The sequence below is a fragment of the Calonectris borealis genome, chromosome 7, assembly GCF_964195595.1.
Source record: "Calonectris borealis chromosome 7, bCalBor7.hap1.2, whole genome shotgun sequence".
Taxonomy (NCBI): Eukaryota; Metazoa; Chordata; class Aves; order Procellariiformes; family Procellariidae; genus Calonectris; species Calonectris borealis.
Genome location: NC_134318.1, coordinates 34,855,971 through 34,882,991, shown reverse-complemented (window position 1 = coordinate 34,882,991; position 27,021 = coordinate 34,855,971). Strand labels below are relative to the sequence as shown.

Here is a 27,021-nt window from a genome sequence, read left to right as displayed (position 1 = left end):
GCAAAGATTCACTTTTCCTTTCTCCTGCTCATGAATTGTAGACAAAGTGACTACTTTTGACTACTGCAATCAAAGTCATCTTCTGAAATGCAATGACTAGTTGCTAGGAGAGGTGGTATGGGGGGAAAGTGGACTAAAGCATCAGTGAGTTGCTTTGGATGTGGGCAAATGCTTGTGAAAGTCATGCTTGTCCCAGGAAATCAGAGGACACTCAAAACAGCCACAATCTTGGTTCAGAACTGGGGGCACAAAAAGAACTCTAGAGACCCAAGTGCAAGAGTTTGTCTAATTATTAGGTACTGCAAGAATACGATGCAACAAAACCTGAGGCAAGAAAAAAAATCTGAGGTAATTTAAGTGTAATAGAACATTAAGTCAAACAAAAATATTTCACTTTCACAACAAGTTTAATCACAAGATCCTTCCAATTTGCACAAAGCCCGAACTTAAAATATGTACTTCAAGTGGACAAAAAAGCTGACACTGCAGTTTCAATATGCAAATGTCTACTGTGCTCTATGAACAATAATTTGGCATTCCTTAGTAACATCATCAGTTGATAAGTCAGAAGTGACAACTAGGTATCAACTACATTTTACAGAAATACTGAAAATTCGTTAATAATTTGATTTCAGTATTTTTGTCACACCCCTGAATGCGACTTATCTATTATGATGTTCCTATTATGATGTGAAAAAACTTGATGGGGTAGAAATCCTGACAACGTAGCTACAGACGAAACAGCTCTAATACAATTTACTTCAAAACAATATTCACAGATGCATATTACACAGTGTAAGTGTAAATAAAGAACTGTGCCCAATTAAGTGTCTACTGATTTTAGAGAGAAGTACCTATACACAGTCCAAGACAAGATTCAGCCTTTAACAATACTGAAACCAAGTTTATGAAGAACAATTTTCAGTCTAACTTCAGACCAGAGATTAAGTTGAAAGAAGACTAATCAAGATAAGATACAATTTTTCAAGTAAAATTAATGGTACCAAAGTTGAAGTAAGCTTTACAATTCCAATAATTTCAAATGTAAGTTTGAAGAATAGACTGACAATGCAATGGCCATTCCATAAAGTTATGTGCATTCAACAGCAAAATAAAAGCAAAAAAGCTTAGCAGCACATGGCAGTATAAAACAAAAACGGAACAGAAAATTTAGCTTGCAGCTTTGAAATCCTTCAAGTTACACACTTATTTCACAATAACAATCCAAGCATACAGATAAATACAGGTACTTGAACAGCAGAATTTCTACAAAGCGGCTCTCATTTTTAAGCTGACGAATAAACTTGCTTTTCCAAAAAAGGAACTGCAGCAACCTGGTACATATACATATGAAACGGCACACATCAGAGACTTAGTGCTCCAACAGTTTTTTCATTTCAGTGAATCCATCTGGATTTCCATACTTGTTTAAAAGGAAGAGTAGTATCTGTTCATGCTTTTTAAGCTGTGGAACAAGCAGAAAAAATTAAAAATAGACAATTCTTTTTTTTAAATTGCTGATTTCAGATTAGGGTAGATCCTAAAACTACAAACTCAGCTAAGTCCCACATTAGTTTAATGAATATACAGTTCTTTTCTGCTGTAAAATCTTCGGGGGGGGGGAAACCCAGCAGAATTGTAGCTGACTTCCCCCTGCCCCGTTCCTTCTGCCCCCCCCCCCCACTTTGAGAAAGGCTGATGCATCTTTTCTGGTATACTTTAAGTTACTTTTTGTAATCTAAAGTTCTAATTTTTCATAAAAAGCCTAAGTTAAAATAAAAAATTAGAAAGCTTAAAACCAGAAAGCTTTCAAAAATTACAGGAATATGCAATACCTGTAAGAGACACTTCATTTTTTTTCAAAAGGAAAAAAAAATCTTGCAACTGGCAAACACTGTTACAAATTCCAGTATTCTACTGAACTCTGATTCCCAGCCCTACTTTCATGACTGAAACTGTGGCACATATTAATCTCTGCTACCTAAAATACACATTGTAAGAATTTTCCTACATGTGCAGCTGTCTGCCAAGTTGTATCCACACCAAAACATAGCCATATTACTGTGGATATTACTGAAAAAAATCCAGCTGCCCCTTCTCCAAATGACGCAGTTTATGCAAAACACTGCAACTATCTTTACACAACAGACAAAAGTAACACTCCTGAGCCTTCATACTCTAGGAAAAAACAAACAAAAAAAGAGCTGTATGTGTGGCAAAACAGACTAATGAAGTCTGTGTGATCTATACACTATCCTCCCTCAGTTTCAGGATGCTCTAATTATTACCATGTATAAAACAAACTGAGAAGTGTTGGGATAGTCACTTTGCATATCTTGAACGTTTCGGTTAGCTATTATCTCCCCACTCCCATTTGGTTCCCACATAGGGTTTATTTTAAATTCTGGAAATGTAAAAAAGCGAGTATTGCTTGGACTGAATCTTACTTGCATTTTTAATTCTGTGCAGCAGCATTTGGTCTCACCTCCATTGCCTACAAAAAAGCAGAGCAAGTGAATGAGCAAAATACACATGGACACTGCTTCCCTAATTTAAGAGGTGACGTGTGGAATTCTTTTAAGTTTTTTGGAAGGAAAAGTCACTTAAGCATCCCACATGCCCACAGTTCTTCAAATTAAGTTTAAATTAAGTAGTAATTAAGTGAAAGTAAGTACCTTGGTGTTCAGTATGTAAGTTTTCAGCCCTGCAGGACTTGACCAAACCTTCCATTACCAGTTTGTCAGCTACATTCAGATTACCACTTTCACAAAGTTTCTCCACCGTTACTAAATTCACATTTCCATTAATCCCTTTCACTGTAATTGTAACATATTTATTCAATAACATTTCTTTCAACTTGTCAAGTAATAATGGAGACCACTCAGCTTTCTCTATTCCTGCAAAAAAAATATAGTCCAATCAAGTTTGTTCTAAACAGAATTCCTTTATGATATGACTTGAATCTTACAAATAATGCTACCACTGTTTTTGAATATGATGCTAAATTTTCCTAATATAAATAGCTTAGATTCTACAGATAATTAACTAAAAACATACTTTCTAAAACAGCTTTTGCAGTGCTAACCAGTATACTATTTCAGCAGATCATCATGTTGTTTGTCAGCATTAAGAAACGAACACTATCATCAGAATAGACACAGATTTATAATGTTCAAGAAAACAACCAAGGGGTTTTGGGGGTGGGTTTTTTTGGTTGCTTTTGGGTTTTGGGATTTTTTTACCTGCAAGTGAACATGTAATTGTCTGAAAAGGCAGCTTTAAGTAGGAATCAGTGATTGGCAGCACCTTTGAAAGTGGTAAAGTTTCTGTGTTCCCATAGTCTGCATATAGTACTTTTACTACAGACTGAGAAGCTTTTAGAATGAGAGCTCTGTACCAGCGGCCATCACCTGAAAAGATTGGGACAAGAAGAATCACATGTGAAGTACCATCTTATAAACTTATCCCAAGTACAAGAATCTGTAATGTTTTCCAGGAATTTTTAAATACTCTGGTATATACAAAAGGCCACTTGACAAGAAGCAAGCCCATAGAACAAGGGAATAGTTTCTGATTGCTGTATTCATATTTAAGTGTTGTTTTCAGAATTTTGCTCAAATTATACGATAAGATTTTTACTACAATATTGTTTTAAGGATGTCTGCACACTGTATTTCTAGCTCCTTACCTTTCTTTTCCAACACATATTCCCTCTCAAAATATAACCAAAATTAAAAAGAAAAAAAAATCCTTTTTCCTCAATTATCCTGAAGCCATAAACAAAAAAAAAAATAATTAAAAAAAATCAGTGGAAATTAAAAACAACTGTCAAACACTTAAGTATACTCCTGTGGTCTGCCTAGTATTTTTTTAATTCATCTATCCTGTTTTCCATAAGCTGTTATCTGATCTATCACTCAAATTCATTTTCAGCTCTTAGCCAGATCTCCTGTAACAATCCACATGCAGTCAAAATTTAGTATTTATGAGTCAACACTACTTTATTTTTTAAATATCAAGCCAATATATCAGCAGAGTATCCCCTCTTCTGAAAGACTAAGTAAAGGAACTTAATTAATTGTCTATTAAGAATACTTTTGACTTGAACTAACAGTTCACTAAGCCTGGACAGCTTGTTAGGCTAACAAGGCTGAACGATCAGTTGTCATAGCCAGTGTCACCGCCCCATGCTTGCACAAAGCAACAACAAAAACACACCCAGGCACCCACAAACCAGAAGTGGGTCTGTATAGATGCAAGTGCACTATTACTCTGCCATGAATTTCATGCCCCTGTGACTCAAATACAAACAAATTTCAGTTTAAACAGTAACTAGCTTTTTCCTCTTAAAGGTCCATACATTTTGCAGGGCACAACCTATTGCTTATTTTCTCTCCTGGACTGTCAGGCGGTTTCTTTGCCTTAAAGATGCAGCCAGGCTATCCTTTGTAACAGAATTAATGTATAACAGTATTAATGTAAGCACTTTAAAGTTGGCATTTTTTCCTTTTTCTAAAGCAAAAATGAAAGTTGTGTTTTACACTGGTCAAGGAAATATAAGAACGACTGCCTCACCTGAAAACTTGGCACAACAGGCTTCACCCAGTTTTGGTTTGAAGAGCAGGTTCTTACAAGATTTACAATAGCCTTCCAGTTCAATCAACTGCCTATGTAGTTTCTCTTGATCTACAGAAAAAAACACCTGATAACTAACCACATTTGGGTATATGAAGAGCATACTTACTTTTAAGCTCCCCTGCTCCCACTTTTGGCATTTTTTATATTCTTCTACTGTCCGAGCTACATTTCCACATGGTTCGGTTTGCTATTAGGTATTCATTTTATTAATTATCTCGTAACAGTGACTTCTTACTGGTATTAGGAACAGCGAACACTTTTTCTTACCCTTACTTTGAACTGGTACAGCGTAGAATAAGTCTGGGCTTACAACTTCTGTTACACAGACAGATACGGTTTCATCTATAGCCAATTCAATCGACTTCCAGTGCCCAAGTGAGATTTCTGATAGAAATAGTAAGAAAATGCAGTGTACCACTTTTCTCCAAGCACATACATAAGTAACTGCTACAGAATATCTTTTTGAATTTTAGAGACAACTGCATGTCTTCACTTCAAGAAGAGAAATCGAAACCAAGATAATTCTTGCTTAATTTGCTGTTCGTAAGCTATTGGCATATAGAAGTAGCTAAAGTAAAAAAACACCTCAGAAAAATAAGGTATTGGAAAATAAATATGGGAAAACATTCAGTTGTAGCAAATTTGTAATTCTCTACTATCAAATATTCAAATAGCATTCATTTAAGACAAACCCAGCGATTTTTATCTTTCTCTTTTTGTCTGTAATGCCACCTGCAGGGCAGCTTGTGTTTAACTGTAAAAACTGACAATATAATCAAAACTATGTATGTTTATTATTGATATTAACTATAGTTAAACAGCAGGATCATGGTTAAAGGCTGGAATACTGAAAATTCTTGTTTAATCTAAAAGTTAACATTTGTTTACCTTTTTTGTCAACAGACTTGTTTGGAAAGTTATTTTTATCTTGTTGAACTTCCTTTACAGCCAATTTTTCAGAAGTTAGTATCTCATTGATCACTTTTGGATGACCTGTGGAATTGTCAATAAGCTCTACACCTGCCCCATCTCTGGAAAGGGAAGTTACTCTGGCTTGAAGCTTTATCCCTGCAGTGTACATACGAAATCTTGCTGTAGCTTCTGGAACCCATTTGCTATTACCAGGCTTTATACCTAGGAAGTAGGAGAACTGTTCAAAATATCTCCATTAAGTGCCTTTCTTCAACATTATATTTTCCTTTTAAAAAAAATTTCCTTTTTTTTTTTTTAAAGCACAACTCGAAATATTAAGGCTCCTTTTACTACCTTACACATTGTTCTTCATCCTGTTAACTGGTCTCCCTCTTCCTCCTTTCTTCTAAAAGAATACATTTCCTCAGGACTCCCAAGTTTTGTTTTCTACATTTTATGATATTCTACCAAGTAAATCCTTGTGCCTTAGCACAAAAAACACTGTTAAGACTGCTTATGAATCAGTTTAATATAGCCTTTTTATCAAAGGAGCAGAAAAATGAAGTGTTTTAAGAGACAAAAAAAAACCACCAGCTGAAGACACCTTGACAAAATGTGGTTTTGAGCTTTTCCCTGTTTCCACATTTTTTTATTTTTAAACCAAGTAGACTACATTAGAAAGAAAGAATAATTCTATAGAATTTTGAGTGATTTGGTGTGGAAAAGGAACAGGCAGAGAATTGGTAGAAGACTGAGAAACAGCAGTATGGTGCCAAACTCTGCAGGAATCAAATGAAACAGCCCTACAGAGAACTGAAAGGCCAACTTGCTTCATAAAAACAGATGAGCTCCTTCGCCTGCAAAAATTTTGAGAAATAACTAAGTTGCACAAAAGCACATTTACTCCTAGCAAGGCAGCAACCAAAAGCTAGTAAGCAGTACAGATGAAGCAAAACTAAATGACAAGTTCCCTTTGACTGGTAAATCAGGAAGTAAACTCCATGCAGATCACTCCACAGCACTGTCAGGAGCTCAGGGGAGAGCCACCATCTTTCTGTTAAATGCCAGTCTGGCGTGTAGTAAGGTTAAAACAATGGCTCCCACAATTTCCAGAGGCTGGAAGCAAGACAGACATTTATTATCAAAAAAAAAAAAAACCAAAACAAAACACAACACCCCAAAAAACCCCAAAACACAAAAAAACCCCACCAAACAAAAAAAACCCCAAAAATCGACAACAACATAAAAACCCCTTCAACCCCCCCCAAAAAACAGTTCTGTGAAGTATACCCTGTCATCACCTCCTTCCCCCAAAGCAGCAAGCCTCTAAATGCAATAGCTCTTACAAGAGAAAGAATCAATAAGAAGATCCACCTGAGAGCCAGCATTTAATTCCTTGAAATGGAAGTTTTAGGAAGGAGGATGAGATGTGCCGTATTTTATCCAGTGGTACTTCCTCAACATTTCCGTAGTCCACAAAGCATACTTTAACAGTTCCATCTGAAGTAACGTTTTGCACCAAAGCACGGTACCAGTTACCATCATCTAATTTAAAAAATTAAAACAAACAAACAAAAAACCCCACAAAAAACAACTACTTCACATGTTTAGTAAGTTTACCAGCATTTATGTTTTAGTAAATAAATGCAATTCTTTGCTATCCTATACCAATGCAAAGTATCAGATATCCATTTTTTTTTCTTTGCTTTATGTTCACCCTTTAAAACCAAAAATATTTAGTGTGTTACTTACCAGAGAAAAAAGCACAGCAAGGTTCTCCATTCTCAGGCTTAAAAACATTTGGTGGAGTTTTCTGACAGTATTCAGACAATGATTCGTTAAGTAAGTTTAGAGCAAGTAACTCTGAAAATTAGAAAGAAAAAACCAAAGACAAGATCAACAAAATAAGCTGACTTGAACTTTATCAATACTGTTCACTGCATAGCTTACTTATAAAAAATTTGATGGGAGATTTCCATGAATTTTAGAATTTCATAAAAAAAGACCTATTGACACCGAGTTAACTATTTAACTTACTAGACAGACTTATTAACAGGAAGAGGCGAGGTAGCTGATATTTACTGACAAATTAGTTCAGTATGATAGCAAAATGACCAGTAATGCTTCCTACTAATCCAACAAGTACCCCTCACTCCAAAATATAAAGTATATTTTACAGCCAGATAACACCATAGGAATTATTTAGTTCAGCCAGTGCATATGACAGACTATGGGATCTCATCCTCTTGCTTATTTATTTTTTATATCAAGTCCTTTAGCCTGCTCTAATAACATCACTTTTAGGGAGGAATTCAGTCATGTTTTAAAGGCGATAAGCCACGAAGAATCTCTACTATCCCTAGATAAGTCAAGGAATAAACTTTCCTCACTTTTTAAGATCTGCCCTATATTTTTTGTTTGAATGCATTTAGCTTCCACTTCCAGCCACTGAATTTCACCATGCTCTTTTTTCTAGTAGGTTAAAAAGCCAGTGGCTATCAGAAGTCTTTACAATGCAAATAGAGGAACAAGATTTTTTTTTTAGCTTATCCAAGAGCAAGTCAAATCTCAAAAGCTGCAGTTTCTAATTTTCATGTTATTTTCTCTCCTTAATCTTTTTAAGTTTTTATAAATTAGAACAGGACAGAGTACTAGAAGAGAGCTCCAGTAAACATCGTATGGGCACAGGGAACATGTCTCTTACTTGCTATCTTCTGTTTAGATATCCTTTGACTAGGTTATGGTAGTTCTTTTCACTTTTCTCTACATTCTTAGATTACATTTTATTCAACTGCTTACCTTCAACGTTTTCAGATTTCAATCTCAATCTCAGAGTCACTACATACCATGATCGAATTTCTTCATCATTCCACTTTTATTCTTAGATAAAAAAACTCAGAGGTAAGCCTTGGCTCTAAACTCACTTGAAACAGTAATGCATTAGAACTATAATAAATGACAAATCAGGAAGCAAAGAAACTTAACAGAAAGAAAAAAGCTGAATAAACTTACCACTGTTATTTGAAATCTGACAGTAGAATTCTCCAGGATTGTACAGTGTACACACTACAACATCTACTGTTTGTTTAAGAGTTAATTTACTCCACTTGCAAATTCTTTTGTTAATTGTACCCTCTAGAGAGGAAAGAGAAGAGAGACGTAGAGGAAGGAAGAGAAATTAAAATAATTTTTACAGGAAAAAAATTACATATCCTGAACGCTCATTCATGTCCTTGAATTTCTTGTTACAAATAATCCAACAGACTAACTACCACTGAGAGCCTCTTTGCAGAATAAAAGCGAGTAACAGAAATGTGCCAGTTGCTTAATGTATTTGACCACTACTGGGAAGGGCAAGCCATAGATGAGCGGGGAAGAGTAATCACATGAAGAGGTACAGACTAGGTGGCAATAACCTGAACAAGAGGGACTCTGGGCAACCTTGGTTCCTGGGAAACAGGCTAGGGGGCATAGAAAAAGGAAACAGCTGTCACCGAAAGTACTGCAAACCGTCTAAGGAGGAGAAGGAACAAAAAGATTGATAGAAAGATTGGTTGCAGAAATCTGCACTGTGTATTATACTTAATACCTGAAAGGAGGTTATTATTTAACACAAGTTGTAGAATAGATCATGTGAAAACTAAATTATGGCACATTGGAGAAGCCGTCATTTCCTCCATTAGCATATAATTAAATCTTCCTGTATTTTTCATAGCTGTTGAGTTTGTTACAGATTGTGGTAGGCAGCAGCATGCAGAAATACTGTCAGCCTTTTCAAGACTTGAGTCTTCTGAAAATGAAGCTCAAGAAAGTTTTGAGCTTCAAGGATGGCCATGCTGAGATGCTGTTCCATCTGCCCAGTATTGTGTCTGACAGTAGATTACTTTAGGAAGTCATATTGCCAACAGGCAAAGAAAAAAACAAACACAAAACAAAACCCCTCCCATATCCCCCTCCGCCCCCCTCCCCCCCCCCAAAAAAAAATCAAAACAGGCTCTTAACAGGCTCTCAAATCTTCTTTATGTTCAGTGGAATACAAGACTCTCCTTCACACTGTAAGCAACTGCCAGAACCCTACTGGAAGGGACACAGCACAGTCGGCATATTTTGAGAAATATGCTCGAAGAAGTAGAAGCTGGTTGAATTTTCCACTCCAGAAGGAAGAAAGATTGACAGGAAAAATAAAATTTAACAAATGGCTCAAGGTTTAGAGAAAGCTTTATGATGCTTAACCACTGTGAAATATAATTTTTTTTTTACTTTCATGTGGTGGTGAGATTTCTTTTAAGTAGTCCTCTAAACTAGAAAATTTCTTAATTCTGACAAGTTTATTAAAATCTACTGTTATACCATGCTGGATCCAGCAATCACAGATTTAATCACTAAGTTTAAATAAAGCAAACAAGTTAATGAAAAATTATTTTGCAAGTTGACAGAGAAATGTATGTGTTAAAATTCCAATATAAAAAGCACAAGTTTTAAAACACCTAAGACAAAAGTTGATAATCTGTTTAGAACCTGCATTCAAAAGTTTCCACTCAGTGCGAGAAATTAAAACGTGAGAAGAAACCTAAGGAGTACTAAACAGGTCCAGGATTATGGCCATAAATCAAAATGTGTTTGGATATAACCATGAAAGTTACTGTTCATTTGAATTGTATACAAGATTCCTTACCCTTCTGAACAAAGATCATGGAATCATAGAATAGTCTGGGTTGGAATGGGCCTTTAAAGGTCCAACCCCCCCTGCAATGAGCAAGGACACCTTCAATAGATGAGGTTGCTCAGAGCCCTGTCCAACCTGACCTTGAATGTTCCCAGGGATGGGGCATCTACCACCTCTCTCGGCAACTTGTGCCACTGTTCCACTGCCCCACTGTAAATAATTTCTTCCTTACATCTAATCTGAATCTACCCTCTTTTAGTTCAAAACCATTCCCCCTTGTCCTATCGTTACAGGCCCTGCTAAAAAGTTTGTCCCCATCTTTCTTATAAGCCCCCTTTAAGTACTGAAAGGCTTCAATAAGGTCTCCCCGGAGCCCTTCTTCTCCAGGCTGAACAACCCCAAGTCCTGGCCACGAGGCATCTAGTCAGGAAGAACAAAATTAAGGGATTTGGACATAGCCTTGACAAAAAGACTTTCCCCAGTTTTCAGTACAGATGGATCAGGAGAGACTATACAGTTTTACCAGAGCAGGATGGAAAAGAGGGGCTTAACATGCTTTATATAAGAGAAGCTAGGAATCTTCCCACAATACAAAGAAATCTGACATAGAATTTGCAAATCTCTCAAATTGAAGCTTTGGCTACTAAATGCCAAAAAGACAATTTAGACATAGCCTTGAAGTTGTATAAGCTACTGCAGTCAAACAAATTTTCAAGGACTAAATATGTGGGTTTAAGTGTAACATATAGGACAATGAAGATGAAATACTATTTGAGATAAAGGACAAAGGCATAAGAACAAGCAGGTACTAACTAGTCTTGTCCTACTTCAACTGGAAGTTGTAAGACTTCTAACAAGAGAAAGTGAAATACTAGTATGGTCTTCCAAAAGTAAGCAATTGAAACTTTTTTATGTATGCACACATATATATACACACACACACACACACACATACGGACAGACAAGCAAACACACAATTTCTTCATGGTATCATTGCCATGGCTAAACTTCAGAGCTGTGAAGGCTAGCAAGAGCCAGACTGGAAATTTCTTACCAGTTAAGAACTTGCATTCTTTGTATCCACTCTAGTAGGAGCTTAAATAATGCCAGTTCAGCAGTATGTGCTTGTACTCACCATTTGCTTGCTTAACATCACTCATTCCAACTGCTGGCAAGGCCATCCTCGATTCTTCAGCTGCACAGCCTTTCTCCATGAGATGGCTCGATATATTTATTACTGGAGTAACTGATGCATCTACAAGCTCCACCACAGATCTGTAACTCTCTTTATCCACTACTTTTACTGTGAATACTTTGTCTTTCACCAGTTGTTTCATAAAAGAAATAGCTTTTGAGGTCCAGGCTCCTAATGGTGGCTTTACACCTAAAAAGTCACATAGTATTGAAAGGTTCTGAGGACAGTCCAAGTCTCAACAATATGTGGAAAGGTACAACATTGTTTGAAACAACAGATTAAGCAGCAGATATACCAAGTAACTCGTCCTCATTCCTCATGAGCGTAACAAGATTCCAAACCCAATTATTTAAATGCTGAACTTTTGTAGTACTTGGATTTAATAAAAAGCTGACAAAGATCATGTACAACTAGTCTATAACATAAAGAGAAGCACAAATTCAGATTTAATACTTCCTTAGCATGAATGTCCATAAGAAGTGTCAGTCTTCAAGTCTCATGAATAGAACCTATAGCTTTGAACATTAACTATCTCTCAGTCAATGTATCTGCTACTATAAGCTTCTTCCTCCTTAAACGTTTACTCTTTATGCTAATAAATTTATTTCTAAAATGCAAGTTATAGCCAGAACTTCATAGTAACAGACTGGCAGAAGTTGCCTTCCAGAAAGATATATTTTATGCATCAATAATCCTTAACTCTAATCAGGAAACATCTTATCTGATCACTTTTTTGTGTCCATGTTGTGTTTAGGATCTTTCTTAGTCCTAGAACACTCATTATCAGCTGTAGGCATCATGATTCACCCCAGAAAAGAGATTTCTTTAGGTCACGTTCCATCTCTACATCCAAGGGAAGCATTGTTTCATGTTTTCCTCCAAAGTAAGAAGCTAGAAGGCTGCTCTGAACTTTACCAAAACTTTGAAAAGCAGGTTAAATATCGAGTATTGTAAAGGAAGGATAGACATCAAGTATTCTAAAGGAAAGGCACTGAAGCAAAGGGGTGGACTATCTTGCATAGGAATGGGAACAAACAGAGAAAATACACAATTTCCAACAGCAGGTAAAACAAGTATGTGAGGGGAAGAAAAAAAAAAAAAAAGATTATGATCCTGGCTTGAGACAGAGGGATGAACTAGGAAGCGTCAACGTCCTTTCCAAACTGACAGATTTCACAAGCCTGCAGAGAGGAGTCTACCAATAGTTTCATTAGATTTGCCCTAGGGGAGGGGGACAGATACAGTTCTCAATTTCAAGACATAAAATGAAATTTTACCTTCCCCTGCAGTGTTAGAACCACAACAGATTTAAGAATTCCACAAATCCAGTAGGTGACTGAATTTTGCTTAGAACAAAAGCACATGCAAAACCTAACAGGTATGTTAATATAACATAGTTTTCCAAACACACAACTGCGGGTCACCAGGTACATTAGGAAAGATTTGTCGTGTTTTGTAGATACACCACAACAATTAAGAATTCTGGAAATAACGCCTACTGTTATCTCCATCCTTCCCCATATTTTAATATAAGATACTACAGGTGTGATCGTTATCTAACCCCACTTATTTTGCCTCTATCCACCTTGGAACAGCTTATCATTTGTTTCATACCTGCCAAGGTACATCTTATGGCTTGAGCTGGCAAGTCCATTAATCTTGGAATCATAGGACGAAGTCTAGTCAGCGGAAGAACTTCAAAATTACCATAATCTATATAGCCCGCCAAAACAGTATCTTCAGAAACATATGCTATAACAGCAGCACGATACCAAAGATTGTCTTCTAGAAAGGAAGATACAGATGTTCATTGTACTTGCTTTTAACTTCTGAGAACAGAATGATTTTTTGGGCAGACCAATATAAAAATACGTCAATCTCAACATAAAACAGCAGTATTACAGTTCACACAAACCTTCACAAAACCCTTATGGACGCAACATCTACCACCATCACCCCTCCTTGAGTTGTGCGTTGCAAACTCATTCTTTCCGTGAAGACAACACCCCCCCCCCAATACACATTGCAACAAAGAATTGACTGTATTATATGGATGTAGTGTTTAAGTTCAATACATTTACACAAACAGCAAACAGCATCTCAGCTGACCACAATGAATGCAATTCAAAGGCCACACAACAGATCTAATAATTTAAATATTTTAATTCAATTAAAATATTTGAGAAATAGAAATACAAGCTTACTCAAGTTTATCAAGACATCTGAGGTACTGAACTGATAGCTTTCCCTAGCTAGGCACCTGAAACCAGTGCCCATTCAAATGCCAAGACAGCTTATTGGCCATATTAGCTTTTTCTAAATGTGCAAAAAAAGCATTTATTTCAGCTTATCTGTTCAGTCCCACAGCTAATTTATTCAAAGCAGCAAAACCGCAGGAAATGGAAAAAAGAAATGACCGGGAATGTTTATCAATCACATAAAGAAGTTACAGCAGCAACATTTCTGACCAGAAAAAAGGCGTAAGAACAGCAATACGTAGAGTTATTTTTCTTTCTAAAAGCTGGATGAAAAGAATAATCTGTGAAGAAGAGAGATTCACTTCCACCCCATGCACTCAGGGAAACAGGACTTCAGATTCTAATAAATAAAAGGTATTTCTTTCATATAGACTTAGCAATTCCTAGCATAAAACACTGCTTTATGCAGAATACGAGCCTATGTTTAGGCAAGATTCAATTTTGTCATGAACTTGTAGAAACTTGACATCAGTGGTAACTGTCAGGTGGAAATTAAGTAATGAACATACATTCAGGACTACCAGGTCTTGGCTAAATAACATTTCGAGTAGTCATCTATCAGAGCAGCATTGTTACATATAATGCCATTTCTTCTGTCCCTTTTTTGGGGTCTAAAATTCCAAGTCTATATTTACTTACAGCCACAGGAAGCAGTGCTCACCAACATATAAAAGATCAAATTTCTTCATGGTCTCTTAAAAAGTTCCTTTATACAAAAGTGAACCCAGGGTTAGGAGTTTGCTCAACGAAGGGACCATTTTATGGTCTTTTTTTAAACTAGTATTTTATAGATGTCATCATTTGCTCTTAATAATTTTTTAAAATCACTACCAAATACTATCCACAGCTAAAACCAGACAAATAAAATAAGCTCTATATGAAACATTTCTAAACATAATTATAAAATGTGTTTATTTTTGTAATAAATTAAAGCGACATAAATTAAGAGCCATATTTTCACTCCATTTTTACCTGTGAACTGGGCACAGCACACATTTCCAGCAGCAGGATGGAAAGATGGACTACTGGGAAATTTGTCACAATGTTCATTAAGAGACACTTGAAGCTCAGCAAGTTGACCTATGTTAAAATATATACGTTTTGGAACATACACTGGCTTCTAACTATTACAAAAGTACACAAATCTTAAGTTCAAAGAACATCTTGTAGTATAATGGAGATTATTTCACGTAATGTTTAACATAATACCAAAATAGCAATGAGACTAGGACTCTTCAATCAGTAAAATGAGAGTCCTCACGTGAGTCTGAAGAATTACAGTAGTAAAGAGAACAGACAGGGAAAACTAGTCATGGACTTCTTCAACACAGGAGCAAAACTGAAGCCAGTAGGAATTGAAACCAAGCTAGTGGAGGTATGCTAGAAAGAAACCAAAGACGACAGCTCTTCAAACAACAGGCAGATGACAAAGTGTCATTTCTTGCCAAAGGACACGCTATGCTACGAGTCTACCCAGAATTCAAAGGCTGCAGAAGTACACAGAAGAGAAATCATCTTCTGAGTGTTAGGAGATACACCAGGTCACATCCAGCTGCAAAAGCCCTTTTAGCTGAAAAAAAAAATACGCTGGCTTGGACAGCGCTAGGAGGACACATCCCACTAACTTACTCTGCTCTTATTCTCCCCCAGACATTGTTTATGGGCACTGTGGGAGATGAACCAGAAGTTCCTGCAGCCCAGCACTCTGACTCTAGGGTGACGCAGCTGTTACATTTTACTGTATCAGAAGACACCAAAGCAGGGTTTGGGCACTATTATCTGGCCTTCTCACACTCAGATATTCTCCCCATACTACGTAACAAAGAAGTTCAGTTCACGCACCCAGCCTATAAAGAAACACTTCCCTCCAGTGGTAAAGCAACAAGGCATTATAGGAATAAACAAAGTAATTAGAAATTACTGGATTTCTGGAACGCATTTCTGGAACACGTGAGAACATATTTAACATTGAATATTTGTGATACAAATTTACTTCAGATTGCTAAAATCCATGCCACACCATCTTTCTACTTTGCACTACTCAGACTGCCCATGAATTATCACCTCACAGGTCAGTATCCAACTGCCAAAAATATCCCCTCCAACACCATGGCTCTTAACTGACTGAGGCATGGCCTAAAGCTACAGGGCATCACCATTTCAGGTCAAACTACAAGACCAGCAACACCTCCCTCCAGCCACTCTCTGCTGAAGAGAAAGATGCCATAGTAGGTGTCTTACATCCCATTTTCAGCTCGTCACTTACGGGCACCGTGTATCTGCTGACAGAAAAAGTCTTCTGGATTTTGAACACAGGAAACCACACCAGAAAACGCATCTCCGATACATACGGAGACACACTCTGCAACGGAATTAGCACAGTGGAGAGATTCTTCATCTTCAGGTATTGTTTCTTTACTTCCCTTAGAATGGTTTTCTGACACTGTACATATTTAAAAAAAAAAAAAGTTGCTGATCAAAAGCTAGATGACTTTGAAAATTTAAACACGCTGAAGCAGTTTATTCTTTTTGCTGACTCTTTGGACTTTGAAGGCTCCTGTCATATTATCCATGAAATTAATGCTCACATAATCATCACTAAACACGTACTTTATTCTATTAAAAAGCATATGTGCTATTGTCACTAGTGAACTGAAGAAAGCTCCATTAGCCAATGTTTTTAAGTAGGAGGTGATGCTCATGAACAGCTAGAGTATTTACTACGTTCAGAATATCATGCAACAGGAGGACCTAAAATTCCCTAAGTTTTTTTTGTCTCTTACTAAGAAGTTTGATTTGCTTGCTTACCTCTTGGAGCACCTCCTCTATTGGCATTACTTCCTGGAGTTAAATCAGACCTCATTTCTAAAGGTACTTTATCTATGCAGTCTCCTAAAATACAGATGTAAGAAACAAAGTTATTTACCATACAAGATAGTCATAATTTAGTTTCATTTCAGAACCATCTTCTGAGCCTGACCTATATCCCTATCACAAGGTGAGCATGTTCTACTTATTTGTTGAGCACTTATTATGATTAGAATGCAAAATAAAAGTAGTTCCAGAGTAACTCAACTACTTGAGTTTTCTGAAGACATTCACAGCTCCAAGACTGTTTGGCTAAATAAAATGAGCAAAGCAGTAACAATCAACATTTACCTGTAGTGACTAAAGACTGTTAGCTGAAAAACTGATTACAGCTTTTCAGACACAAGGATTCATAACTTACATGCATTTTTACAACACTGAGTATGCAATGAGTTACCAAGAAATCTTAAGTTTCTTAGCTATTACATATTCCATTTCCGATGCATGAAGCTGTATTCCAAGCGTTCAATATAATTATTTTCAACTGAAAACCTGCATACAGGTGTTTAAGTTGCTTGTAAAGTCATGGAATAGATGCATGCAACATTTCATGAACGCAGTGATATTTTTGTGATCTTCTCTCCAAGAGGTTGGCAAGTTATATTGTTTTGCCATTAGTGTGCTGTAAAGCAACCAAGCGTGAATATGCCCAGTACAACCCTGAATCAGTTGAATTTACACAGGACTAAGGTGAACCATCATTTTATAGATTGCAGGGACTACGACATGGAGATAAGCTTCCTGCACATCAGGAATTTTAGCAAGCTAAGAGGATCAACCATCACTTCCTTCGAAGTTTCTGTGGGCTGCATATCAATGAAAAGAATATGCTCTTAGCACTATATTGTTCTTGCTCTGCAGCCAGAAAAAAACCCAAACAAAATAGCCCTCCAAATAATGACAACAGGCACACCTTCTGTGTATTGATCTGGTTCCACAATCAAAGCCACCCCCTCAGCTCAACTGAAAAATCTGAATTCAGACTCCTCAAACGTCAGGTGCTCGGTGCTCTGCCTGTCTCTGTCCACTGAGGCTTGCTAAGTTAAAAATATAAACATGCTTAGAGTTCTCCAAGTAGGTACAACAATATCCAGTGGCTGCACTTGCTTTGGGATACTTTTTTAGTGAGCATGTATGAAATATAACAAAAGCTGGTAAAATCCTCAGTGGAACTAGAAACTGATACTATCATTTTTAAAGAGTTAAAAATGCATGAGATAAAAGGAACAACATGGTCCCAAATTTGCATGCGTCTATTAAAACAGAAAAATAAACAAGATAATCCAGAAAACACTGAATTTATTACAATTCTACTGGAAAAGTAACCTTACTAAAATTTAAGGTTATTAAGCATAACAAGATATTTCAGGTACAGACATTTTAAAATGACCTCTACATAGAAAGGTGAAGTAAAAGAAAATTTAAAAAAAAAAATAAAAATCAAGGGACAGGTTGGGAGAGTGACAAGAAGGAGGAGAGCAAAAGAAGAAACTCTCCTCTTTTAAAGGTATTGGGCAGGGGCAGGGAAAGTGAGCATGAAAGATTTATCAATTTTGTTTTTTTTTTCTTCCCCACACTACCAAGTACTTACCAAAATCTGGAAGAACAACATCTACAGCAAAACTCAACATCATTTCCTCCTGTAATACATCAACAACAGTTACTGAACAGTGCTTTCCCATGAGTTGGGAAGAAAAGCTGGCGATGCCTTCATTCCATCCTTTTTCTTTTGGATCATAATTAGCAAAGGAACACTTAATGGCCTGGAAAGAATTACAATTAGAACAAGAGGGGATAGAGGGTTGTTTGCCCTGTAGAAAAAGCAACTAAATAATAAAGGCCCTCAGAAATACATCTTCCATGTAGAAGTTAAAGCTCCTGTTGGAATTTGAAGCACTATCAATTCAACTAGCTTCTTTACAAGAGAGTTAAGAATTAGGAAATTAAGTTCAAACTGTAAACTACATTTCCTTTGATTCTCCCACTATTTATGCTGTCTTATGTAAGGCATGGTTGTATCACACATCACATCTAACCACAGGTGCATGTCCTAACTTGCCCTCAGCAGACACTGCGGGCTTTAAGGCAAGATTCAAACAGCTCTCAAAATCTTTTATGGACCCAGCAGAAAGTCATGTGAACAAGCTATGAAAGACTATTCCAACAGCTGCTACCCATAGTTGTCATTGGTTGAAAGAATCCTTCTCTATTCTTCTTTGTGCATAATTAAACATACTAGTTTAACTCACAGATTAAAGCTAGGCTATCTATTTTGTAATGGAAGACATTCACATAGTATGGCAATGAACTCGGACCGACAGCTGTCTTTACTCCAAACAAAGTTGCCCAAACTACAACTGATTTTTCACTTCTGCATGAGACCAGATTAGAATACGCAGGCAGAATGTTTCTCCTGCTGTCCTCTAGCGTATAAGGGACATGTGGACCCAAACGCCCTGCAGGGTTTGTTTTGTTTGGTTTTTTTTTACCAGCTCAGAACCCAAGAATTTTGGGACTAGGAAGAAAAAAGCCAGGCAGCCTTCCTCACTCCTATGGAATAGCTAGGGAACATTTCAGAAGATGAACTTAGTGTAGTATAGCAGTTTTTATGCATCAGTTTCACTGAACAGAAAATACTGTGATAATGACAGTTACATTGAGACACAAGTTACACTCATTTCAGAGCTATTCATTTAAAATACCTCAGCTACTGTTAGGAAAATAGAACTCACACATGGAGGAAACAACAGTTCAATGTCTTTGTGTAGAGCTTTAATCCAGGAGAGTGGAATATTTTCTTCATTTCCATAATCTATATAGAGTACTTGTGCTTTCTTTTGCAATATATCCACATCTTTTATCAGTGCTCTATTCCAGGTCTGTGTAGGAATAAACGAAAATCTTCGTAAGAACACAACATATTTTGCTTTACTTCATCAGGTTTGTTTACCAACAAAGGCACTGACCAATTCTGAAGCGACTCAAATGAACACAACTCACTGTAGTGTTGACTGCTGTGAAGATAAAATTCTACTCGTATGGATATTGGCTACCATACAGTGAATTAAAAATCTGCTAACAATGGAGGAGAAAAAGGGGAAGAAATACAAAAAAGGGGTGGGAAGGAAAACAGGAACTAGATGTGGCTATAGAAATGCAGCCAGAAAAATCAGGTAAGAAATGAAGTAAGAATAACTTCCTTAATTAAGCAGAGTAATATTCCAAACTGTTCTAACTACAGCAGTTTGAATTTGCTAAGAACACATGCAGCCTTCAAGCAACAGTAGGACAAACAGTGCCTACAGGGCTCAAGGACATAACCACATAGAAGTAAACTCTTTGGGGGCGGGGAAATCAGTACCTTAAATTTGAGTTCCAGATGTTATAAAGCTAGTTACTACCACAATTCCACCACAATAAACTGATCTCTAATTAGCAGCCTTCACCGGTAGAGACATAAAAACAAAACATGCAAAACATGACGAGCTCAACATAGTATGGTTATTTTATGGACAATCAGATGTTACCTGATCCAAAGAACACCTTGCAACGCAGACTTCCCCTTTGATAGCAATATATTGCTCTTGAATAACTGTGTTAGCGTAACAGTCTTGCAGTTTCACAGAAAGTTTACTGATCTGGTCTAAAACTTCTGGAGAACTCATCTGTATATAAAATTCACTTGGACTCTTGAACTCTGTTACTGTACCCTGAAGAGAAAAGCCATAGTAGATGATAATTATGCAAGAACAACCTACAGTATATTATTCAGGACCAGTGTTCATTTCAATAAATGCATTTCACCCTATACCTGATTTTGTTCTTTTGTTTTGAAGTAATTAGCAGTAATTAACTACAGGGACAAAACCAGTGATGTTCACCTTCACAGAAACAATCTTCCTCACTTACTCCCCCGCCAGCCCCACTTGCATTTACTCATCTTCATAAAAATAAAGGAATTTTACACGTGAGCAAAATGAGTCAAAAAGCTGAGGTGACACGCAGCTTCATATGCTTAGTAAAGCTTCAAATGCAACCTAACAAAGCATTGTAAGATTCTTCCAAAATAAAACTACCTGTACTTCCATAGTTTTTTTGATCCCTAGAGTCTGGAGATCTGAAAGCATTATTTTCTTGATGTGCTCTTCTGTCTTGAGAGAATCCACAGAAGTTGAATTACCCTATTTAAAACAGCTACAGGTTATGTTTAAACTGGAGTTGTTCAGCTGTAGCTCTTTGTAGTAACAGACGAAAAAAGAACTTTTTATCATTTCAAGAAACATGTAAAGAAGTGCTTTTGTTGACTTTCAATAAGAAGTCTTACAGATTTCGTATTACTCTTGAAAATAACTTAAAACATTATCACAGAGATATAGTGAACAGACAATGAAAAACAAGTGCTGAAGTCTCACACATTCACCTCTTCCTTTCACGCCTGTTTTACAGGACAGCTCAGCTCTGTTTCCTGCTTATGATGCTCTCGTAAGTAAGAGGAATTGAATTCCACTTGCTTCCTTGTAGCCTTAACACCACAGAGTAGATTATAGCTACTGCTTTAACTGCTGGCACCTATTTTTAGAAAAAGTCTAACATTTAATGTAACCGGCCTAATGCATACCATCTGTATCTGTGACATCCTAAAAACTTTAAAAAATAACCTCATACACATCCTTAAGGAAAACCTCTTTTACATTTGAACCAACACACCGCAGACAATGCACGATGACAGAGATTACTGTTGCAACTGCCAAATTAATTGTTTACTTGTAATAAAGATCCTTCTAGAAGATTTTCCATAAAAACACATCTCACAGTACAATAGCAAAATACATTAGATGTTGTTCGATATGCAATATAAGCCCTCTTACTTCCACAGGAGTTACTTGAGTTTCAGAAGATGAACCAGGGAAAAAAAAAACTTCTGTTATTTCAAAATAAATTGGCTACAAATTGTTCATTCATATTGTACATCCTCTTGATATAAAGGTCCGTGACTATCAGTTGATCAGTTTTATTAGAACACAGTCACAAGTACACACAGCAGAAACTTATCAGGATGAACTAACAGAAGCCTTATGACCCAAAATGAATACTCCTTTCTAAATTCCTTCAAGAAGTTAAACAGATGAATGAGCTACTTCAAAGAAGTGCATGACGAAGGAGTTTTCTTGTACAGTGCAAACATGAGGCTAGTTGGAGGTATGCACATTTACTTGCTTTCATAAATATCATCCCAAGAAACCACGAAGACAGCAAAATGATCTCCTGCAGAAGAGTTCATAGGAAGACTACAGGAAATGTCTGACTGAAAGTAAGATCAAGAGAGGCTTCAAAACATTACAAAGGAGAATTGCATCATGTTTAATTCCTGCTACAAAAGCTTCTCTGCATCTGTTACTATACAATACTACATTAAATGTGTTTCTCCGATAATTTACAAGGCTCCAAGCATCAGCTCATGATCTACGCAGAAAACAAGACACCAGAATTTTTCTCAATTGGACAAGCTACATCTGTTTCCTTCCTAAAATATTTCTCTAGCAACATCATACATGTCTTGATTTTTAACTTTTTCACAAATGTTTTTTCAAACAAAAACTGAGTTGTCTGATAGTGTTGCTAAGGGCTCTAGAAGTAACATATTTTTGAATGCTTCTCCCAGTAACTTTTGATTTGAAGCACTGATCTTTCTAAAAGGAGTAGATCATAATCTTTGGAACTTGTTCCTTCCCTGTACAAGTTAAATTAAGCATATTGCAACTAGCTCACAGCAGATCCATTCACAACATAGTAAAAATTGTATTCTATACCTTAAGATAAACTCCCTTCTCAGTTTTAGCAGGGAACTTGCCTCCATTGTTATTACTTACACTGTAATCAAAGAAGATTATGTTAATTTTGAAGAACCAAAGACAAACAAGTAGCATTCATAACACCTACTTGCAAATAGGACAAAAAGGTTTTGTTCATACTATGTGGTTTTTGTCAACACTTATTCCTCCTCCAAGAAAATGTAGAATGGCAAGTTTGTTAGTTCCCTGTCATGCAACATCTGGTGTGTTTTTCCTGATGCCATCAACAAAAAATAAATTAATTTTGATTAAAATGGAGAAGAAATCTTACTCTGTTGTTGTGGAGTTCTGGTAACACTGTAATCCCAAGCCAACCTTAAGAACTATAAAATTGCAAAGGAAAAAAAAGTTGCTATTTCAGTTGAATACATAAGTAATATCCAAGTAACATATAGGCCAGATTGTCGCCGTGTCCCCCCCATTCAGTCACTGTAGCAAAACTTGTGGAAAAAAAAATACCTCTTGTAAACTTTGATTATGGACACCTGGTCGCAGATTGACTGAACTGTGATCATCACTCCTTGCTAGAGACTACCAGCTTAAATGCTCAGATCACTCCCCCAAACTGTTCCAAAGCCAGTCAATTTGTACCATGTCATAACCTAACAGCGCTTACTTTAATTGAAACAGATTAGGGAATGATCTCTTGAGCATCTAAACTGGCATATCAAAAAGTGATAATGAGCAGCTAAAGAATGCCCTGGCTGAGACAACTTCTTGTAATTGCAGCTGTGCTCATCAAAGATAAAATATCCATGAAGTTCACTGAGGCCACAGTTAGATTCAACGGGTGCCTCTTCAGAGTCTGTTAAATGCAATCCGTTAACCATGCCACTGCTGAAAAGCACAGTCTCATTTCTCCTCCCTTCTCTACATCATCAAGAGCAATAACAAAGGCATGTGATAAGCTGGTATTCTTACTGCGTGCTCACATAGTTCTGATGCAAATAAAAATCATGCATTTGCTTTAATTCACACTACAGAATATCTTAAGAACTCCAACAGTATCTTTCAAGTCACCCTTCTAAAGTAGCAGAGCTGAGTTTTCTGACAAGTATGAGATAACATAGTACTAGCCTAAGAATAAGGAACATGTTTTATTGTAATAGTGCCTTTACATGGTCATTTAAGTTGCATTGGGAGAGATATTGTCTTTCTGTAAAGATTATTTGGCAGAACTTTTAACAAACTTACTTCTGTTTAATTGGCTCACATACAACACTATGTGCTGGCCAATCTTTCTTCTGACAATCTGCAGAGCAGTAGTGTATTTGCTTGCATTGTGAACATCTGAGGGACCCTAAAAGAAAAAAAAAAAAGAAAAAGAGAAGTCAGAGAGAAACATCTGCATGTCTCTGAAGAGACAACAGCTGTTAAGATACAGACTTCATATATTATTTAATAACTGCCTTACAAGACGGTTCCACTACAGTTCTAAATACATACAAATAGGTATTTGTATTCACATATAGCTATCAGACATTACTGCCCCAGATGTCCCAAATTCCTTCTATAGGTAAGAAGGAAAAAAAACATTTTTGATTAAGGAGATGCTCTCTTCTGTTTATCAGTTCCATAACTCCAACTATGTTCTGAATAGTCACTATACTTGCATCTAAGAGATAAAAATACACATCCATTTTAAGATATTTCTAAGCAAACCTTCTGATCTGGTTTCACTAATAAATATAGTATGCATCACAGACTACAGGACAATAGGCACTTACCAAACAGACCACAATGATGGCAAGTCCTCATTTGAGGGGGTGATATTAATGAACTAAAGAGACTCTTATCATAGCCAATAGAGAAAACATTTTCAGAGGAATATTGCAATTTCTTTGGCTTCTCATGAATCAAATCAGAATGCGATACCTGTGGAAGAAAAAATTTAGGTGATTCTTACCAGAAGAAAGCTGCCCATTAGGGCAGAAATATTCTAACATACCAAAATGTGGTAACAAAAACAGTCAAAATTTCAAAGTTCTAGAAAGAGCAATATATGCTGATCATTTCTGCTATCTAAAAATGCTCAGAATATTTGGGGCAATTTTAAAGTCCAATAACTCACCATATTTCCTTTATCAGTTGCAGCTGTCAACAGCAACTTCCCTCTACCAGTTATGCCTTCCATGGAACTTCCTAGGAGCAGAAGTATTTGCAAAGGTTTAACAATGCTAATGCATGCGTGTGGTATGGAGTATTTGCAGGAAGACAGAAGGCTCTTATCTACTCCTACTATTCTGCTAGCACATTTGAGCAAATGGAGATGCAAGGACCATGACACACTCTGGAAGTCACTTCTTGTTATCACTCCGATACTACATTTATTCAAACCTACCATCAGTGGTATTATTAAAGCAATAGTTTCACAACTCTGTGCTTATCACTTGATAGAGGTCTTAATGTCCTCCATCCACGAATTTGTTTCAATTAAAGTTGTTCAGCAGGAACAAAAAAAATTTACATAATTTCCAATATCCATAGGGTAAAAATTCAGAATAGGCAATTTTATAGTAGCTGAAACAGTACAAGTTTCTTTCAATACTGTTGAACACGTGGTCTATGTTTATACTTATGCATAGTTTTATCACATCAGCATGTATTCAGAAACAAAATACTCTGAAACAAGAGATTTTGACTTTCCAATGAGTGCCTTATAAGCCTTATGGTTTTCCCAGTGAGTTTATGCTTTATCAAACGACTTTTACAAGACAAGCATTCAGCTCAGTCTGCATACCAATATATTAGGAACTATGTTTTCATTTACCTACAAAAAATTTGTTTCAGTTTTAGACCACACATGCCATTCTGAGCTTGTTCCAGTCTGGCAGGCTTATTAGCCCTAGTTCTCCACTGAGCCAACATAAAGTTTACGTGGCCTTTTTTCCCCCACCTAGAAGCAAGTTAATCTTGTAAACTTTGCCTAAACTAAAACTCTTGCCTAACATGAAATCAAATTTCATGAACACTCCAGTCGGCTGCATCCCAAGCTATCTCAGATCTCCCAGAATCAAGTCTTTCCCCCCCACCCCCCCCCCCCCATTTGGAGTAAAAGAGAACATGGATCAGACAGTACTAAGGCACTGATGAAGGCAAGAAACATTGCTGAAGGAACGCCAACTTCCACTGCATGTATCTGCGCCAAATTCCCCAGTACTCCAATTATCCTGTTTTTTCAATTATCTAAGACATTCCAGCCCACACAAGTTTGAATAATTAGGAGTTAGCTGTATTTATAAGCCATACTCATACTAATGATGTTTATCAATAATCAAGTATATACACAATTACAGAAGAACAAAGTCAAGATACCTTGTCAAGCTTTGAGCAAAGTCTCTCTTTTGTTGCACTTATACTGCAGTTAAAACTTTCTATACTGTTTCTACACTTGGCAAAAAATACCCTGTATTGTTTGTTCACAAAATACTGATTTTTTTTTTTCCTAGATATTTCAGAAATTCAGCCTCAAACCCGAGAGCTTTTCAACAGGAAGTTGGCACTTGTGATTCTGCTGCTTTAACCTCCACCTACAACTTTACTACCTTTGTTCTTCATGTGAAGCGGTTCTGCCATCACGTTCACATCAGAGTATGACGAAATGTGGCTGTATGACGAAAGGTGGCTGTAGGCCAAGTAACTACAAAAGCATGGATTTAAAGATTAATTCAGGCGGGCACACAAATTAAATATTTTAATATTTTTAAGTCATGTTCTGAAGCTATATGTAAGCATCAATGTTGGAAGGCTAATTCTTCACTATTTCCTTGATTTGCACAGTAAAAAGTACAATACTTTCTGCATTAAAGTTATAAACAATGAACACTCCAGATTAAAAATAAATGACAAAAAGTCCTTTATGAGAGGAAAGCGCTGAGGAGCGCTGAGCACGTAAAGCTGGCTGGACTCACGAGGGACCCGTCTCTTTTGAGCAGACCTCGCTCCCGCTAAGCGGCCCCTCCACTGAGGCATGAGCTGACTCCCCGGTTCCTCCCGACCGGGCGCGCAGCCGCGGGCCAAGGCCCCAAGCCCTGGGACGACCACCGGTTTCTGCGGGGGCAGAGCCACTGCCCGAGGGGGAACTACTGCGCCGGGCTCTGCCAGAATGAACTTTTGGCGCCTGCTTTCCAAGTGTTAACACGCAATATAATTATTTTAAATACAAAAATACTCTCTTACTACATTATATGGGAGAAACCAAATTAAAATGAACTTGCAAACAAAGCAGAGCAGTCTTTGGGCACACGAACTGGCACTGCAATCAACCAGAACGAGCTTTCACAACAGCAACTGAGTAGTACCAGTACGTGCTATTTTAATTAACTCAGAATAAAATTAAACATCCCCACCCCTCAGCCTCCCGCCACCGCTCGGCCGGCGCAGGCCGGGGCGCCCGCCCCCGCTGCCCCGAGCCCCCCTGCCGCCCTCCCTCAGGGCAGCGCTCGCCCGGGGCGCCCCCCCCGGTCCCCGGCTGGGCCGGCCCCTCACCCGAGGGCCGACGGAGGCCGGAGAGGAAGCACCGGCCCCCGGAGGGGAGAGACGGCTCCCTCCGGCTGTGCCCCCGCCGCCTCCCCGCCGACGGCGCCTCACTCGCCCCGCCCAGCAGGGAGCCCGCTCCGCGCGGCGGCCCGT

The 27,021-nt window shown here is 37.4% G+C and overlaps 1 protein-coding gene across 1 annotated transcript; it reads right to left on the bottom strand.

Moving 5' to 3' along the window:
* Positions 1–388: 388 nt before the first annotated feature.
* TDRD1 (tudor domain containing 1) lies at positions 389–26,960 on the bottom strand. Its single transcript, XM_075155127.1, has 25 exons — positions 26,878–26,960; positions 25,935–26,029; positions 24,461–24,531; positions 24,117–24,264; positions 23,584–23,689; positions 22,348–22,408; positions 20,614–20,718; positions 20,065–20,247; positions 19,270–19,416; positions 18,129–18,300; positions 16,478–16,561; positions 15,936–16,112; positions 14,642–14,749; positions 13,026–13,196; positions 11,352–11,600; positions 8,563–8,685; positions 7,303–7,413; positions 6,925–7,095; positions 5,527–5,772; positions 4,906–5,022; positions 4,576–4,686; positions 3,243–3,410; positions 2,676–2,897; positions 2,448–2,494; positions 389–1,465 (listed from the first exon to the last, which is right to left on the bottom strand). The coding sequence occupies exons 2-25, from the start codon at positions 25,963–25,965 to the stop codon at positions 1,373–1,375; spliced, it is 3,222 nt and encodes a 1,073-aa protein (XP_075011228.1). The 5' UTR covers positions 25,966–26,029; positions 26,878–26,960; the 3' UTR covers positions 389–1,372.
* Between the last annotated feature and the right edge of the window lie 61 nt (positions 26,961–27,021).

What these genes read in the sequence shown, in the direction of transcription:
- TDRD1 (XM_075155127.1), bottom strand. Translation starts at nt 25,965, where the DNA reads ATGGCAGAACCGCTTCACATGAAGAACAAAG. An exon ending in AGAAGGGAGTTTATCTTAAG is followed by an intron (nt 20,719 to 22,347) that starts GTATAGAATACA and finishes TGTTTTAAATAG; the next exon opens with GGTAATTCAACTTCTGTGGA. An exon ending in AATTACATGTTCACTTGCAG is followed by an intron (nt 2,898 to 3,242) that starts GTAAAAAAATCC and finishes TTTTTTTTGCAG; the next exon opens with GAATAGAGAAAGCTGAGTGG.